Below are 18934 nucleotides of genomic sequence, written 5' to 3'. Positions count from 1 at the left end.
TGGTCCACAACTTGAGTCAAGTGGGAAGCTGAGGGTATGGGAAAACTCTCCAGGATGTTAAATTTAAAGCTGGTGCCCTACTTCCTTTGCCATCTCCTGCAACTGCGGTGCAAGCCATGCAATGCAAGTAAACAAAGGATGAACAGTGTCTCTGCCTTTAAGGTTTTCTGCAAGGGCATAGGGATGAATGAAGAGCTTTTTAGCTCCTCATTTCTCATTCCCAAAAAGAGATTCCAGTGCTAAAGAAAGGCTGTTGGAGGTTACTGAAGGATTCATGTCTCATTAAAGATCTTTTTATTGAATACAGAAAATCTGTACCTTGAATAAATACATAAAGTAAGACTTTTTGTAGATCCACAGATGGTGTTGTAGTGGACCATTCTTTTATATTTTGTTGTAGTAAGACAAACAAATGTTCTCTGCAAATTCTTTTCCCCTTCCCCAGTTAAAAAGGTTTAAAGGTAGTCATTGAATTGTTTCATGTTTACAAAGTCAATGGCCCAATTTGACTTTTTTTTTAATTTTTTAATTCCAGAAAGGTTGGGACAAAATATCTCTAATATTTTTCAATGAACTAATCTAATAGTGATTATTTCATCAATGTCCACTTACATTCACAAACACATTGATCTAATAGCAAATCAATAATGGCAAAACAATTGTTTCCAAAGTTAAGGTGAATCATTGCTTTCTATAAACTGGCAAAAATCAGAAAAAAAATCAGGTAAACTCAATAGAAGCTTATTTATTTTACGAGAAAAAGAAACATTTTATCTCTAAAGCACAAATTCTTTTAGGAATAAGAAGCAATACCAATCATAAATAAACTGTATTTACAAGCAGTTTTAAAATATTTTTTCTTTAAACTATTACAACATGAGATGTTCTCCTCTTCTCCTCTTCAGTCTTTAAGAAACCTAGTCTATCCTACTCAACTGACTCATCTGCTTTGAGGGCTCTAGTATGAAGAACCAGCTATGATTTAATTTTCCATTATCTCCCTCGTGCATGGGCTCCATTACAACTGAAGTGGAATGAGTCAACATGCAATTTGTGATTCTTTAGGTCTAGACTGGAGGATCATTGTCCACCAAGCATTTCTCCTTAAATCACAGCAAATATACTTTAAGGTCCCATCCTCAAATCTTCATTCGGTTCAATTAAAAAGAACACATTTTGGTTATTTTATCAGATCCTTTAAATTTGAGTTAAATAAGCAGAGGCGTGACAAATCATCAGCTTTTTTCAGGTCTGCTGGTGTCCAAGTGTCTCTTCCATTGTAGTAATCTACCTTAAAGTTGTTTAAGTCAAGAGTCTTATCATTTATAGATATCCTTGCCTGCAGGACAATTTGTAATTTTTTTCAATGGGCAACCTTCATATGAGACTCTGCCCACCTACTAAGCCCATCCCTTGCTGCTATGTTTATTTTCTGAGTACAGAAGATATGTTTTCTTTCTATTTTCTAGCACAGAAGACTTACTATAATTTTGTTTCATAAAATATATAGCTATACATTTTAAATCACAAGTTATTTTGAATATTAAGATATGGTCTGTGCATTTTATATGCTACTTTTAGCTTGGTACTTCAATTTGACAGATGTGATGAGCTAAGAGAAGTCAGAAAACCATCTGTGGTAACACTTAGAGCTTCTCAAAGTACAGTCCATACACCACTCATTCTACCGGAAGAAAGTCAAAAAAGATTCTATTTTCCTCTTAAAATACTAAAAGAAAAATAATCCCTTCTCACTCATGGGTAGCTACCCACCCATGACTTACTGCTATATGAATCAAGACCAAGGATTGCAGGATTAGAGTAATGAGCTATCATTTAGCTCAGTGAGGCACTGAATTTCATCCTTTTTTTTTTTTTTCGTGGAGTATATGGTAAAAGGTAGAAGACGAGGCATCATTGTTGAAATGAGTGAGCACATGCATGGCTCTCACATTTTTGTGTGAGGTATATCAATGCATTGTGAAGCACAGTGCAGTAAGCCTGTGAATCAGTGGTACAGTACAAATAGTACACGTGATGGTTCAGGAACTCTAGGACACATGGAGTACATTCTCAGAGAATGCATTGTAAGTTTGTCTGACAGTCCCATAAGAACTGGGGTGCTGGTCAGAAGCTTGTGTTTTGAGAAAGTTTGGAAGAGCACCCCCATAATAAATGGCGATGACAGTGTCATGAGTGAGCCAGAAAACCTGCAACAGCAAGTGAAAAAAATATTCACATTCCATTTGAACAACGTTTGATGAAAAAGGACACTGCCAGGAAAATCAAGGTATATGGACGACTTATGTATGCAGTGCAGGAAACTGAGAGTTGCTGCTGCTACTAGTCACAGAGATAGTGGTCTCTACCAGCACTGGTTATGGTGGTAACTGTAATTAAGCAAATGATAGCAGAAATACTGACACTAGAAAAAAAATGTATATCCAAAAAAGTAACATAAATAGTCTGCTGTAAGTCTCAGAAGACTAAAGGTAACACTCATGTAGGAAACTCTGGGACAATCTGGGATAACTCAACTCAAGGGACAACAAAAAGCCAACCTTTCAGAGATGAGATGAAACTCAGAGCTACTGATAAGACTGTTATATTATCTGCCAAAACCATTGTGACTATGTATGATGCCTGAGCAAGCAGGTTTGAGAAAACCACTGCCACTTACATACACTTCTTGTTCAAACTTCGTAATACAATACAGAATCCTGTTCTTTTCACATAAGTACAAGTATTAAGGACATATTGATTTGATTTTTACTCCATCCTCAAACACAGTCTGTAAACTAAATAAGAAGTTCATGACCTGACCTGACCTGCCATCAAGACCTCAATAGCTTAAACAGAAATTTAATTTGCTCTCTGTATTCTTCAGGGATAACAATGTGAGAACTGCTGTAATGTGCCAGAACACTAAAAATGCACATAGACAACTATATACAGGGTGAGAGAGAAGGCCACTGAAAACATGAATGGAATTGAACCACGGTCTTTAGCAAAATCTGTACCATCACTACATTTGCACAACTTAACTATAAGCTTTCTCAAATATTTCCCTTGAATTTTTTCTTCAGGTCTGAGTAAAAATGTCACAATTTTCTTACAACACAATAATTTGTATAGGAGAATTGAAGGAAGCCATGAGACTGATCAACGGAAAGTAGTTCCTTTCCTGCAGGAAAGTAACTCCAATAAGTAACTTATAAATAATGTTTTGCTTTCACAGTTACCTGTGCATTTCTTGATATTGCTATTTCTTTTTCCATGGGATCCTAACTTGCATCCAAAGTTCTCTTCCCAAAATTCTGCAAACCATACATTTCTTCGATTGTTAGCAAGTGTTCGGCTCCGAAAATATCTATCAAATCCTACATTCAAGAAGAGAAGTGAGAAAAAAAAAAGTATTAAAATATGAAACAGCATAAAGGCATTCATTTAAAGATGATAATGGATTTTGTATGAATTTCATAGCAAGAAAAAGCCTTAGGTGCACTCTGAATTTATGCTCATGTGCATATCTGATTAAAAATAAGTATCTTCGTTACTATTCCATATTTGCTGTAGAACAATATATTTTTAAATATCTACAGTAGTTAACGAGTCTGTAAAGCTCCAGCAGAACTTTATAATTTAAATAATAAAAAAAAAAAGCAATGCAGATGGTTAAGGGAACAGCTTAATTTTTAATACAACAGATGACCCAAATAAAGAATTAGATACATACAAGAAATTAGAAAAACTTTAAGTACTACCAACTTAAATATCATGATTCAAATAAATTTCTTCCCATGGCCACCTAAAATCACTGTGTACTTCTCTGTTGAACCCAAAGACTTCCAAGTCACCTAAGTTTCCCACCTAGCTGAGAAACAATCCCTTAAACCTGATCATTTTCTGCACCAGTTTTACTCCAAAAATCCAGCCTTAATGAAATTATGAGCAATATACCATTGGGATTAAATCCTTCATAAATATTTCCATGGGGGTAAATTCTCCAAGCAGCATCAATAGTGCCCAGCTTTTTCAGTTGTTTACCAGCTTAGAGCACTTATGTCCAGGTCTCACTATGCCTTCACTCCCTCACTGGAGTGAAGTGGTTCAAACCAACAAATTCTACTTGCTAGAAGATGCTATATACACCACATCATAAAGTTTGTTAATATAGTGGCTTCTTAAAGAGTTATAAAAAGTTTAGGTGAGGAAAGCAGAGTCTAGATTAATCTTCTCCCATGAAAATGAGCTGATTCATTAACAGCCATCTGATGCTCTCCTTTTTTTGTCCAAAAGAACCACCAGACTATGGTTAAGAAATTCTAGTGCTCTAATTATTAGCAATAAGATTGCTTAATTGCAGATTCAGCATCTTCAAACTATATCAAAAATAAACAAAACCCATTGAAACAAGTACTCACTCAGTTCTCCAAAAAACCAATTGCTTATACTTTTGAGAAAAACTGCAGGCTTTAGTCCTGAATGAATGGAAACTTTACTTAGTCACAGTTTCGCACAAATCCAGAGGACAGACAGATTTCAGAAATAGCCTCATGCTCAGTTTTCTTTTGGTGTTCTGCTCAGTAATTAAAGACACTTAACTTTACCCCTACACTGATAAGAGAGTTAGGTGCCTAAGAGCTAGGATGTTAGAACATTGTCAGAGAACTGGTTTTTTGTGCCATTGCATTCTTACCATCTATAGATGTTCTTTTGGGCAGGATGGTTACTGCTCCTTCTGCAATTTCTTCCTGATGCTGAACTGGTGAAATTTTTGACCCCCAACTATCTGAGCCAATCCACAGGAAATGTCCAGATTGATTAGCTTTTTTGGCTGCTTCCAGTATTCGCCTGAAAATAAACAAACAAATCACTAATTAAATAAACTGCATTTACTAAGAATTTTAGAAACCCCAGCATTAATTCTGGCTATGCATAATTAAGTTCACACTAACCAGTTAGCCACTAATTTGATTTGGACAATCTAAAATATATTCAACAACAGGTGCACTGAGCTTAAGTTACTGTACCTTTTAATTTGTTTCATTTTTAGCCATATTTGTCTAGCATTCTTATTGGTTTCAGATACCAAAAAACAATCTATTGCAGCTTCACTTATAGGTAAGAACTTGGAACAAGTTAGTACTGTTCGCTGGGTAAAAAAATGGGCTGGATGGCCAGGCCCAAAGGGCTGTTGTGAATGGAGTTAAATCTGGTCGGTGGCCAGTCATAAGCGGTTGATAAGTGCAGGGCTGCACTTGTATTGAGGCCAGTTTTGTTTAATATTTTTATCAGTGGACTAGAGGGGATTGAGTGCATCCACAGTAAGTTTGCAGATGACACCAAGTTAGGCAAGACTGGTAGGATGGCTTTGAAGAGGGATCTGGATAGGATGGATTGATGGGCCTTGTCCAGTTGCATGGCATTCAGCGAGGCTAAATGACAGGTGCTGTACTTGGTTCATAACTGCATGCAGTTGTAGAGGCTCTGGGAAGAGCAGCTGGAAAGTTGCCCAGCAGAAAAGGACCTGGGGATGCTGGTCAACAGCCAGCTGAACTTAAGCCAGCAGTGTGCCCAGGTGGCCAAGAAGGCCAACAGCATCCTGGCCTGCATCAGAAATAGCATGGCCAGCAGAACTAGGAAGTTGAAGGTCCCCTTCTATGTGGCACTGGTGAGACCACACCTCAAATATTGTGTTCAGTTTTGGGTCCCTAACTACAAGGAGGATAATGAGTTGCTCGAATGCATTCAGGGAAGAGCATCAAAGCTGGTGAAGGGACTAGAAAACAAGACATAGAAGGAGCAGCTGAGGGAAATGGGGTTGTTTAGTCTGAAGAAGAGGAGGCTGAGAGGAGACCTCATGACTGTCTACAACTACCTGAAAGGAGGTTGCAGCAAGGAGGGTGCTGGTCTCTTTTCTCAGGTGATAAGTGAGGAAATGGCCTCAAGTTGTGCCATGGAAGGTTCAGACTGAAAACGAGGAAGAATTTCTTCATGGAAAGAATGGTTAGGCATTGGAACAGGCTGCCTAGTGAAATGGTGGGGGTGCCATGCCTGGAGAGATATGTGGACATGGCACTTAGGGTCATGGTTTAGCAATGGGCTTTGGTAGTGTTAGGCTGATGATTGGGCTTGATGATCTTAAGGGTCTTTTCCAACCTAGATGATTCTCTGATACTAGTTATCTATGCAACAAAGGAACAGCATGTGTTGTAATTTTAACTGAATTTCTTATCAGATTTCCCATCATTTTTACACTGGATTGAATCCGAAACCTCCCACGCTACTCTATTCTGCTCCAGCCAATTGTGTGTCTCTGTAAAGAGAGAACATCTTCGACATATAAAATTAGGAAACAGGCACCTAATATCATCTTCATTCGCAAACATGATCACTGCTCGAGCATTTGGAGTTTCCAACAAGCGCTTGATGATCTTTTCAAATTCTCCTGGTCTTGGTTCCCGAGGGATTTTGAGTGACTGAGCAATGCAAACACCACCTGAGAGAAATTAAAAGATAATAATAATAATAAATAATAATAATTAATAATAATAATTAACAATAATAATAATAATAATTTAATACTTAAATATTCACATTTTCCAAGCTTTAGATAATCCATTTTTTAGCAGGTAGGCAAAAAAGCAAGATGCTCATCTGATATAAGCCCGCACAGATAGATAAGGCAATGTTTGGCTATCTGCTTTGAAATATGCATTATACAAATTAACACACTTATTACTGCCTTAAACATTACAACTCAGTTACCTATTATTTTATTGTTTATATAGAATTAAAACAATATCCTTAGCCAGAACTTTGAGCACTGTTCTGTGGCTCAGCTGGACTGTGTTGCACAGACTTACCCTGATTTGTCACAGTTGAGAAACCAAGTTTGTCATAGGATTGCTTTTAAGCAGAGACCTGCAATTTTAAAACAGTTAGCTTATGTTCATAATGCGGCTCTTTGGCATCAGAAACTATTATACACCTCTGCTTCTTCAGCAGAGAGTACAAGGTTAACAATAAATGCCGTGGTTACAGAATCAAGTAGGGAACTTGAAATCTTCATTTATGAATGAATAAATACAGATCTCTTCAAATTGCTATTATGACATTCTTAATTAAGTTGCCTTAATTATTTAAGAGGTGTGGGTTGTCACTGAAATTACTAATCAGCAAATGAACGCAAACTCAAAGATGATATTTATATCTCTTCCTGACAGGAGGAAGACATTAATTGAAATCTTTGCATTTTACCTGTCCTGCTAAAATGGACAATTTTCTACAGAAACTCAGTGACTTCTAAAGGCTTTCACAAACCAGTGCAGGGAACTCTCTGGTTCCCAGTTACCACACTGAGGAGACTAGGAAAGAAACTCAGTCTGTTTCATGAGGAAGAGAGTCCAGATTATCACTAATTTCCTGCACCACAAGCAGGATTATTATTATTCAGTGATTATTTCCTGATCTAATTATTTTTCCGTTAAGAACTATTGCCCAGATTTTCATTGATACATCTAAAAGCAAGGTTTGCTGTTGCATGTTGTTATTCCCAAAATACGAGTCTCTTATGGAGAATCTGGTCATTAATAAAACCAGAAAATTAAGAAAATGAGAAAAAGTTTACTTCTAACAAAAAGTGATGTGTTACTACAAAAAGGAAAACCAAATGATAAAATTTGCATGCCAACATCTCAATGCTTCTACACTGAAGATTGCCTTCAGTGTGAGCAAGAATAAAAGCATGCTTTGGAGAAGTTGTTCTATTTCTAATGGATGCTTGTGGTTATTTGTGGATGTATAAGATCATTTAGTCATATACATGTCTGTATATTGCACGTAATTATACAAATAAAATCACAGCTGGCTGTATTGTATTGGACAGGCTTTCCAAGTTCCTGAACAGTCTTGTCCATTAACATATAACATTATGTTTTTCCAAAGTATTTCACAAATATAGATGAAACACACTATCAGTGATAGGATTTAAACAAAAACTGAGATTCAACCAGATGCAGCTTCTTCATGAAGAAGCTACAGAAGCTTCTTGTATTAGTTCTCTTAAGGTGAATGTATTTAAGAAAAAAAAAAAAGTATTTATGAAGTCTTTTTAATTTCTTTTGATCATATGTAAAATAGTAAAATGCTGTGTATTCATTATCACAATCTTCTGCCTTTGCAGAATCTCATCGACCTCAACAGTTCTCTGCACAGGCAGAGAATAAGTTTGAATCAAGTTTAAACATGGAATAAATGAGGCATAGAATTATCAACTGCCTGTATAAAAATAACAACTTTAAAATGAAATCAGCAGGTTTTAGTCACAGGCAAACATATCACCTTTTTCATCTATGCATCACTTTCTGAGTATATTACATTTATCAGTTTGGGAGATAGAGACTACCACGCAGATTTACCCAGAATTTTTCTCCTTTACATGAAAAAAATAATAATATTTGCAAATCAGACCATCTGCCATTCTTAACAGAAATTGTTTGTACACATATCTTTAACATCTATAAATAGTACAAAGATATATAATAAATAATTTACTATGTCAGCCTTAACATGGAATATAGTTCCATTTTCCGGCAACACATTTCTCCACATTTTTATGAACAGCCTGGCTCCCCATGACAGCTAATTTGCCAATAACAACAGATGAGACCATATAGCAGGTGACCCTCATATACACCAGGTATCTTTGACAACCCAGTAATGAAAAGATAGACGCCACACTATGAAAAGCTTTAGCCAACTTTCTAAACTGATATTAAGCTACTGTGATAGAGACTTAAAAGTCCTTTACTGCAACCTTTTTCTCAAGTAATGGGGCTGCTCATATGTCAGTGAAATGTTAGAGAAATATTTAGCAGTCATCCTGTAAATTTAAGAAACAGTAATTCACTACTAAAGAAAGAAAAACTGAAAAACAGTGCTAAGCTCTCAACTGTCCCCAAAGTCAGCCAGGCACAAGAAGTAAAACAGATCCTAAAAAAATGACATAAAGGAATAATTTGTTACCTCATAAATTTTGAGAGTATGTTTTCCAACCATTTCTATTCATGCAATGGCCCTTAGGAAAAAAAACATTCTCTCCCCATGAAATTCAAATGCAAATATTACAAAATGTGTAAATGTAATATACTATATACTGCCATCTACAAGCTGTGTGGAATGGATATCAAGCAATGAAAAACTGCAGTATCTCAAAAAGCTATTTTCAATGAAAATGATGTAGAAGAAGCACCATTCCATCATCGCAGCAGCAAGTTCAATCATGACTGTACTGTGCATCTTAGCATCTCCACATGTTAAGAACAGGAACAAAATAAAATGCACTTGAGCCTTGTTGCTACATTTATAATGAATTGTGTAAGCTATCTCAGGCATACAAAACTCTGTGTACACCGGTATCTATATATTGTATACACTGCTCTTGCTCAAACAAATAACAGAGTATCAATTTTCAGGTAAAGATGAAATGCTAGATCCACAAAGGTACTTACAACATTTCAGTACCTAACGTCTCAACACCGTGCTGCCTTTGAAATCTACAGCCTGGGCTAGGTGCCCAGGCACAGAAAGAGCAGTGTGTCTAGGAACAGGATTCATAGGAACCAGTAGACTGAATAAGGAATAATTAGAGCTAACTCCAAAATAGCTAGCAGAGGTACCGAGAAGAAGATGAGTTCTAAATCCAGTATTTAGGATACAGTTGAAAAAATGGAAATCTCTCCAAATAAAGATGAAAGAGGGTTTGAGAGCATATGTCTTGTATTTGATACCAGTAGATTTACCATTTGTTGCAGAGGTGCCAAAGGACAGACAGTTCAGGCTCCTAGTGCCAACAGAGGATTTATGGCTGTGAATCACAAAAGCAAATCATGTCTACGTGTTTCACCCTGTCGGCATTTCTCACTGACTTGGCAAGATGACTGCTTGTCCCTGTTGCTGGCTTCTATACACACCTTTCTAGGAGTGTGGTTCCATGTACTCTAACTTCAAACAACCAAAAAGTGGCGGTAACCAAAAGCCAGGGGTCTGTGTCCAAGGTGTTTGTTATCCTTCATTATCCAGGGATGTACCTAGACAATTATAGTGGTCTAAATTTCCTTTGGCAAAAATCATGACATACCTAGTATTTATATGAGGAAAAGAGAGCTGTCTCCTTACTTAAAAAGGAAATTCTATGTTCAAACCTGGTCAGTGAAAAGGATTTATGAATAGGCTTCAGAAAGTGTTGCACTAAAAGATGTTACTGAGACCACGAGAGTTAGCCAGTCAGACTCATCTCATTTAGCTCAAGTAGGAACAGGGACTGGTACCCATTCTTGTATCTTCCCTAAGTAATATATGTGACATAGAAGATGAAATTAAGGGTTTGCACCTGTCACACACTTTAAAAATATTAAGATGGCACTGATGGATGGTGGTTCTTCACCTCCTCTGTGCTTAAAAAAAAAAAAAAAAGGCACAAAATCAGTATCTGTCTGTTCTCAGATCTGTAAAATGAAGGTATAAAGCAGTTAAAATGGGCAGCATTATGTCAGTGATGATAAGTATCTACTTGCCTTTTGTCTAACAGCTATCAAGTGTGATATCCAGCACCTGGGACCAGGGGACCATGGAGGGAGGGAGAGCAGAGCTGGGAGCTGGAAATTGGGCTCAAGGCAGGCACTGCCCCATTCATAATCCAGGGCTCAGTCCAGCCACTCTACACCACGGTCAACAGCTCATAACTCGTGCTTTTAAAACTGGGACATCATCAGCCCTAATCTACAATAATATGTTGTTGTTTTCTCCACTGTGATAAAAATCATATTTTAAATTGTTCCATGCTAGGTTTGGCTTGCTTACAGGTGCTCTGTATAATACAGCCTGCGGGAAACAGAATATCACCAAATGAAAAACTGGTAGATTTTGAAGATATTGTCAGTATGATGGATCAATAGGCTTTTTCCTTTCTTTTGTGCTCCTACAACAATTCCTCCAATGGAAAAAAAAAAAAAAAAAAAAAGGAAATGTAGTACTTACATCGTTTTGGTGGTAAAACTTGTGGTATTTTAAAATGATAAATATTCATTTTAGCTCTCATGAGTTCTGTAGTCACAAGATAGCATGCTAATTGTAAACCATTAAATACTCAAGTATGCGGAGGTGGGTGTCAGAAGTAATGCTGAATGTGTTTTTGGAAAATAGCGAGCAGACTTGGTAGAAAACCAGCACTAACAAATGAATTTCCTAAAGACTGAAAGATCACGCTGAATGTAACTACAAGGACCATATTGTCTCCCACTACGGCTAGGATCCAGCACTACATTATGGATCAACTAAGTGAGATACACAGGAAAGGACATCATTGTGTTTGTACCAGAAAAGATGAAGGCAGAGTTTCAGTTCAAGAGTGTTCCATGATGGGACCACAACCATACCACTCAGAACCACTTCACCCTTTAAACTATTTTATCTTCCCATTTATGTACTTAGCCCTATCATAGTGAAAGGGGAAAGGATCAAGGTACATACTTGCTTTGTCTTATTTCCTAGAATAAGGAGGCATACCTCACCAGACTCAGTATCTGTCATTACAAGTCAGTTATTTCATGGCATCTTCATCACAAATCACATTGTTCCTGAAAAATCTCAAGACTAATAGCTAGAGCATATTCTAGAGCATATTCCTGCCGGTCTTACCTGGCAGGACTTTCCCAGCCGCCTTCAAATGTACATTGTCTTTTTTAAAATGAATTATATTTCAATGGTCACTAGGCCAAGAAAATTGTAATGCAGGTCTGCGGACAGTTTCCAAAAGACATTGCAGAAATATGCGAAGACATAGAAGTTCTTATTCCAATGAGGGAAACTGATGTCAGAGACTCAGAAGAAGCCTCAGTAAGAAATATTCCTGTGAGGTAAGCAGGGTGCTATCACAGGCAGACGCAGCCTCTGTCTGACATGAGACTGTTCATTTCTGACAATATCACATGATGTATAAGAACATGAGGAAAATCAGACAACTATATTTCTCCTCCTCTTCCAGTTCTTCTCTGGATCTAGACCTGGTTATATTGAAAATCTGTTCCAATTGCCAGTAACCTTGTTCAACCTGAAGATCATTGGAAAAATTACAAACATATGCTTCACACTCAAGTTCTGGTTACAAAAAAAGCAGGAAGACCTCACGACTTAGTGAATCCATCCATACCTTCCTTTAAAGCAAAGCTCATTATCTGACAAATTTCAACGCCAAAAAATCTGAATATAAAAGAAAAATAAGGTAAGTGATTGTTCTGCATGGCACTTTTACTGATGCTGATAATCAGGAATTTTTAGGAATTATAATTTAAACAACGAAATTACTGTCATTCTTTTTTATATCCAGATGCCACTAACAATAATTTTCTAGATTATGAGTCAACAGAGAGTGGCACCTAGGAAGATACAACTTCAAGCCGAAGATCAAATTTCACAAGCAATAATTTTTCAAAATGTAAATATTTTCCTTAAAGTAAAACTACTGTAACTGGGAGGTCTGAATGCAGCCATGCATTCTTTCCAGAGCTACCTTCATTTAACTACCCCAAAAAAAACATATGAACACTATGTGGTTATACAGATTTCACAGTAGATTAGTTTTATATATAAGATCTCAAGCTCTTTGCAGGCTCTGCTGCTTGCACTGAAGTCCATGCATCTTCACTGCTATTCATTTCCAAATTTAGTTAAATAAAATCTTGTTCTACTGTAACTCTTTTGTTGCAGTCACCAACCTGCAGCATGGATATATCCTAAACTCGTGTGGCTTTTAATTTCCTCAGAAACTCAACAAATACTTCAGCAAACAATTCAATTACTCTTGCAAAGGTGGTCAGTTCTTCAGCCAATTGTGGAAATACTTTTTGATTTAAGGTAATAGAGAGAGGGAAAAAAATACTTTGCTCAGAATGCAAAAAAGTGCAACAATATCCAACATACTAAAATATAATGGAGAATGAGAGATTTTGTTATAATCCTTCAAAAGATAAAAATAGTCTGTATTCTGACCCTAGAGGTTGATACCTTTCTTCTTTCACTTAAGTAAAAACATATCTTTTCAAAAACCCTTAATATTTATGACAAAGATGCATTTAATGCACTAGCAGCTCAATGTTGCTTTGTTCGCTAATCTGTCAGCTACGGTCACGAGCTCTTTACTCAAAACTAACAGCCTTTAAGAGTCCAAGTCTCTCTCATTTATTTTAGTGTTTTAGCAAAGAGCTCTAAGCAATGTTTTGGTTGGATTTTTTTTTTGAAATAATAATAATTAATAATAGTATTTTCCATGAAACCATGAAAGATCACAAAACCTTTGGATAAAAATAATGCACCCATTGGTTTTAAAACCGTATTTTACTTTCCTAAATGAATTCACAGGTATACAGCTATGCATATCTCACAAACACATGCACTCACACAGATAGTTACATTGTGGACAAAACAGATATTAATCCTAAAATAAGAAAAGAAGAAAGGAAAAAAAAAATAGACTCCAAATGAGATCACTGGCTACTGGATTCAGCAATCAGAATCTATCTCTAAGGTGACATGAAGTAAGAGAGATCTGTTATTTTATATTTCCATTCTCAACAACAAAAAAGCTCTCTTTTTTTCCCGTCCTCCCTACCCCCAAAGAAACAGTAGTGGATGTACCAACACAGCTTCCATTTTCCATTAACAGATGATGGACAATAACTGCAAGAGATATTCTTACCACCACCAAACCTACAGAAACTATTAAATAAATGCAGGTTTCCAAAACAGATAAAAGAAAACAATACATTTTCCATCCTTTAACTTTTTAGCGCTATTTGTGTAAATGAAAGCTAACTTTCACAGCCCTGAAAGTGAGAGTCTAAAATTAAAAATAATCTGTAGTAAAGAGGTTTATGAATGGGTAAAAAACACATATCCAGCAGAAAATAAAGCTTGAAAAAAATGAGTTCTGGAAGGTTGTGCTGGTGGAGCCAGCATCATGAAGATGACACAGAAGCTTCTGGCATTCCTTAGACTGTGTTCAAGCAGCAAAAGAAACCCCACCCCAAAGGATGGATTTTGCAAAAACATTCTTTAAATAAATATAGCCTTTCTTCTTTGAGGGTGATTTGCTCCCAGTAGGGATCTTCTGATCAGTATTTTTTTATTCCACTCCCTGCCCTGTTTATTTTAAATATTTTGTCAGTGATATAAAAGACTCTTTTCAGCAAAGTTCTCCTGGATTGCCTGATGTTAATGGTAGGCTGATGCCCCATTTTTCCCTTGTACGCTTCTTCCTGCTGTCATGGTGTTCAGGGATTGCCTCCAGTCACCTCCTTTACACTTAAATGCTGTACACTGACAGAGAAACCTGACTTGTAATCATGCCTTATAAGAAAATTAGCATCAATGATAAATCTTTTAATTTTGAGTCTTCTTAGTTTGCTCTTGTAAGTGAAGACCTCCTTTGTGGTTATAAAATAGCCACATTTCTTTTATTCACTGGAATTAAAAATAAATAAATAAAATCCCTTATCCATTTTACTATTTTCCAGAACACTGATGGCAAAAGCATTTCCAGCTTTATGTATTCATTTATGCAGTCTAATTCATGGAATTATTCTGAAAACTAGTTGTATGTTATTTAGCTTAAGTTATCTCAAGTTGCAAAATATTTATTTTCTCACTATTTGAACTATTAAAAATAGTTTGCATGTGAAGACTTTAATGAATATAAATCTGAGTTTGATTACTGTTTGAACTTGAATATGAAGTTCAAAAAATAGTTTCAAATTTGAATTAAAACAACTTTCAGCTAAGTTTTTTCTTAGAGTTCTGTGGTTTCCTGTACATGAAATTCTAAGTCCAAATTTGGAACAAAAATCAAGGGATTACTTCTGACAAAGAAACTTTTAGGTAAACTGAATCCCAAAAATGCAAATATGACATAGGTAGTCTGCTACAACAAAATCTTGCACACGGTGGTAAATGAGTTTTACTGTACAAATTCTCCACGGAGCATGCCTAAACTTAAGTTAAGCCCATTGCTAGAGTGTTCATTTGCAGCCTTGTGCTTAAAGGATATAATCTGTTTTCATGGAAACTGTCATCAGAAGCCACGCTGACTTCAGTCATCCAAGAACAAACCCAAAATTTTCTTCCAAGTCACGTTTATCTCAGAGATAACATCCTATATGAGAAGATCCGTTCATTGATTAGACTAAAAGAGAAAATCTCTTCAAGCAAAAAGAGACAATACTTGGCCTCTTGCACACTTAAGGTTGATCAGAATCTACTTTAAGACCTAACTTTGCTTTTGGAAAGGCGGTTTCATTAACATTGAAATATTTTACACTTGATTGATGACATTCTAATTGATTAAAAGATTTACTGGTTGATTTTTTTCTTTTTTATCTTAAAACATTATGATAAAACATGACTTCTTATTTCAAATAATTTTGAGGGGTATTTTTTGCTTAATTATTCAGTACAAGACAACATGTTAGCATTACTGAAACAAAACATTAAACATGAGAATGTAAATATTTTGCACGCTTCATGGAAAAATTCAGGTTTTCTTTTAATTTGTTAATATCAGAATTTCCAGTGAAATGGAAATACCATTTCTGAATGGTTCCATACGTAATGTGTCACAATGTGTGACCTGATAATGTATGAATGCATCTCATTTCTGTCTGAGCTGGAGTGTATTTAGCTAATAAAATGAACATTTCAAGGTATAAAGAGTCTGCCACATCCATGTAGATGTTTCTCTAATGGTTTATAACCCTCATTACTGATAAAAATCTTCCTTTCCACTGGTTTACTCTTTTAGCCTAGGTCTGTAACAACTGGACGTACTTACACGTTTTTCATCAAAAATCAAGATCCACCTCCTCAGTTTTTCCCAACAGAACAACTTGTACACTATAATTAAGGTATAAGTTAAATAAGCTTCTCTTACATGAGTGAGGAAGGCTGAGTTTATTTAATTTGGTATCTAGACTTCAGGTTATATTTACAAAATTAAAATATCTATTTTGATGTTAATACCTAACAATATTTATCTCACTTTAAAGTACTTTGAGAGCTGGACATTTGGATAAGAACACCATTAGGATATAAAAATACTAACAAATTTTATCTGCTGACTTCAACTTCTCATTGGAGGTTATAAAACATGAAGAGGATAAAGTTAAGTCTTCTGTATTGCTTCAGGTGTTTATGTTTCAAAACACCAGTTGAAGACATAGCACTATTAAGAAAACTCCAATCCTTCTTTTACAACACAGCAGTAAAATAAAGGAATGAGTTAGCAAGAAAACAGAAGAGTCACTCAGTAGCCTTCAACAAAATAATCCTATGGAAACCTACCTTAATTTAAAAAATATAATTGAATTAAGTTTGGCTACTGTGGCAGTTTTACCCTGCTGGGCAGCCGAACTCCACCACAACCACTCTCATTCCCCCTCCTCAAAGGGAAAGGGGGAGAAAATAGAATGAAAAGGGCTCAAGGATTGAGATAAGGACAGGGAGATCACTCAAAAATTATTGTCACAGGCAAAACAGATTCAGCATAGGGAGATGAGAGACATGTATTACTAACAAGCTAGAGCACTGAGAAACTAAAGGCAAACTAAGAACACCTGCCACCCATCTATCTTCTTCTACCTCCTTCCCCCAAGTGGCACAGGGGAACAGGGTCTAAGGTCAGTCTATAGAGCTTCACCTCTGCTATTCCTTCATGGTCACTCTCTGCCCTGACTCGAGTGTGGGGTCGCCCTCCCATGGTATGCCATCCTTCCAGAAGTGATCCTGCGTGGGCTCCTCTCCACGGGCTGCAGCTCCGGCCCGGGGCCTGCTCCTGCGGGGGCTCTCCATGGGCCGCAGCCTCCTCCAGGCCACATCCACCTGCTCCACCGGGGGCTCCTCCACGGGCTGCAGCGTGGAGATCTGCTCCGTGTGGGACCCATGGGCTGCAGGGGGACAGCCTGCTCCACCAGGGGCCTCTCCACAGGCCGCAGGGGAACTTGTGCTGTGTGCCTGGAGCACCTCCTGCCCTCCTTCTGCACTGACTTTGGTATCTACAAGGTGGGTCCCTTTAGAGCCAGCTGAAACTGGCCCTTACCTAACATGGGGCAGCTTCTAGAATTTTCTCACAGAGGCCACCCCTGCAGTCCCCCACTACCAAAACCTTGCCATGTAAACCCACTACAGCTACATAACCACTGTAGCTTTAACAAAGTTGCTGTCAGTGTGTTGTGCTAAGGCACATGAAAAACAAAGAGGATGGTGAAATCCATTATGGCTTCACAAAGGACAAATTGTGCCTACCTAAAAATCTGGTGGCATTCTACAAGGGGGTTACAGCATTGGTAGGTAGTGGAAGAATAACTGACAGAATATGCCTGGGCTTGTGCAAACCATTCGATGCTGTTCTGCATGACATCCTTGTCTCTAAATTGGAGAGATATGGATTTGAAGGGTGGACTACTACATAGATAAGGAATTGGATGGGTGGTTGCATCCAGAGTGGTGGTCAGTGTCCAGGTGGAGGTCACTGACAACTGATATCCCATAGGTGTTCATCTTAGGACTGGTGTTGTTGAAGATCTTTATCAATGACATAGGGGGACTGAGTACATTATCAGAAAGTTTGCAGACAACACCAAGCTGAGTGGTGCAGTTGATAAAACAGAAGGAAGGGATGTCATCCAAAGAGATCTGGACAAGCTTGGTAAGTAGGCTCACATGAACCTAATGAGGACCAAGTGCAAGGTGCTGCACCTGGGCTGGGGCGATCCCAAGCACAAATAAAGGCTGGGTGGAGAAAAGATTGAGAGCAGCTCCAAGGAGGAAGGCTTGGGGGGGGGGTTGGTGGATGAAAAACTGAATGTGAGCCAGCAATGTGTGCTTGCAACCCAGAACTGTATCCTTCAAAAGAAATGTGGTGAGCAGGTTATGAGAAGTGAATCTCCCTCTCTACTCTGTTTTCGTGAGACCCCACTGGAGCACCATTATTTGGCTCTGGTGCCCCCAACATAAGAAGGACATGGACCTGTTGGAGAGAGGCCAGAGGAGGGCCATGAGGCTGATCAGAGGGCTGAAGCACCACTCAGGCTGAGAGAGGTGGGGTTGTTCAGCCTGAAGAAGAGAAAGCTCTGGAGTTACATTACAGCAGTCTTCCAGTACCTAAAGGGGGCCTGTGGGAAAGCTGAGGAGGGACTCTTTGCCAGGGAGTGTAGTGAGAGGACAAGGAGTAGTGGTTTTATGCTGAAAGAGGGTAAATTTAGATAACATATTAGGAAGAAATTCTTTACTCAGAAGGTGGTGAGGCTCTGGAACAGGTTGCCCAGAGAAGTTGTGGATGCCCCCCATTCCTGGAAGTGTTCAAGGCCAGGTTGGATGGGGCTTGGAGCAGCCTGGTCTGGTGGAAGGTGTCCCTATCCATGGGGGGGGGGGGGGGGGGGGGGGGTGGAATTAGGTGATTTTTAACATCCCTTCCAACCCAAACCATTCTATGATTCTATGACTTGGATCAGGGAACAAAATTGAAGAGAGAAGTATGATGTCTCTATGTATTTACTACTAAGTGGTAAAATATCTCTTGAGAAGTTTAGGATCTACTAATTAGTTTTTTCTTGTGGCTTGTTGAGATGAATGAATAGCTTAATTCATAAAGCACCCTTGCAGAAAAAAAAAGTCATCAGGTCAAAAGTTACTAACCAAGAGGTGCTCTCAGTGCTGCAATGGGTCTGAGAACTTAGAGCCAAAGGAAGAAGCAGAAACATGTTCAGAAGATCTATGCATGCAACAGAAGAGAACATGTAAATCAGCCATGGGTTAGTGTAGACCATGGTTCAGTCCTTGCCACAGAGGTTACTTTTCTTTTTTCTACCAGAGTCAAAATTTT

At 37.7% G+C, this 18934-nt stretch overlaps 1 protein-coding gene across 7 annotated transcripts in view; it reads right to left on the bottom strand.

Moving 5' to 3' along the window:
• The window catches only part of GRM8 (glutamate metabotropic receptor 8), a 347580-nt gene that overhangs the window by 182255 nt on the left and 146391 nt on the right, over positions 1–18934 (bottom strand). For all 7 annotated transcript variants that reach the window (XM_080575728.1, XM_080575724.1, XM_080575729.1 and 4 more), the window contains 3 exons: positions 6367–6502; positions 4700–4854; positions 3243–3380 (listed from right to left, as the gene is read on the bottom strand). In XM_080575728.1, the coding sequence (XP_080431854.1) occupies positions 3243–3380; positions 4700–4854; positions 6367–6502 (429 nt within the window). The remainder of the gene's footprint in view (positions 1–3242; positions 3381–4699; positions 4855–6366; positions 6503–18934) is intronic.

The sequence above is a fragment of the Anser brachyrhynchus genome (assembly GCF_964034855.1).
Source record: "Anser brachyrhynchus genome assembly, chromosome: 1".
NCBI lineage: Eukaryota > Metazoa > Chordata > Aves > Anseriformes > Anatidae > Anser > Anser brachyrhynchus.
This window is presented reverse-complemented; position numbering and strand designations above follow the sequence as displayed.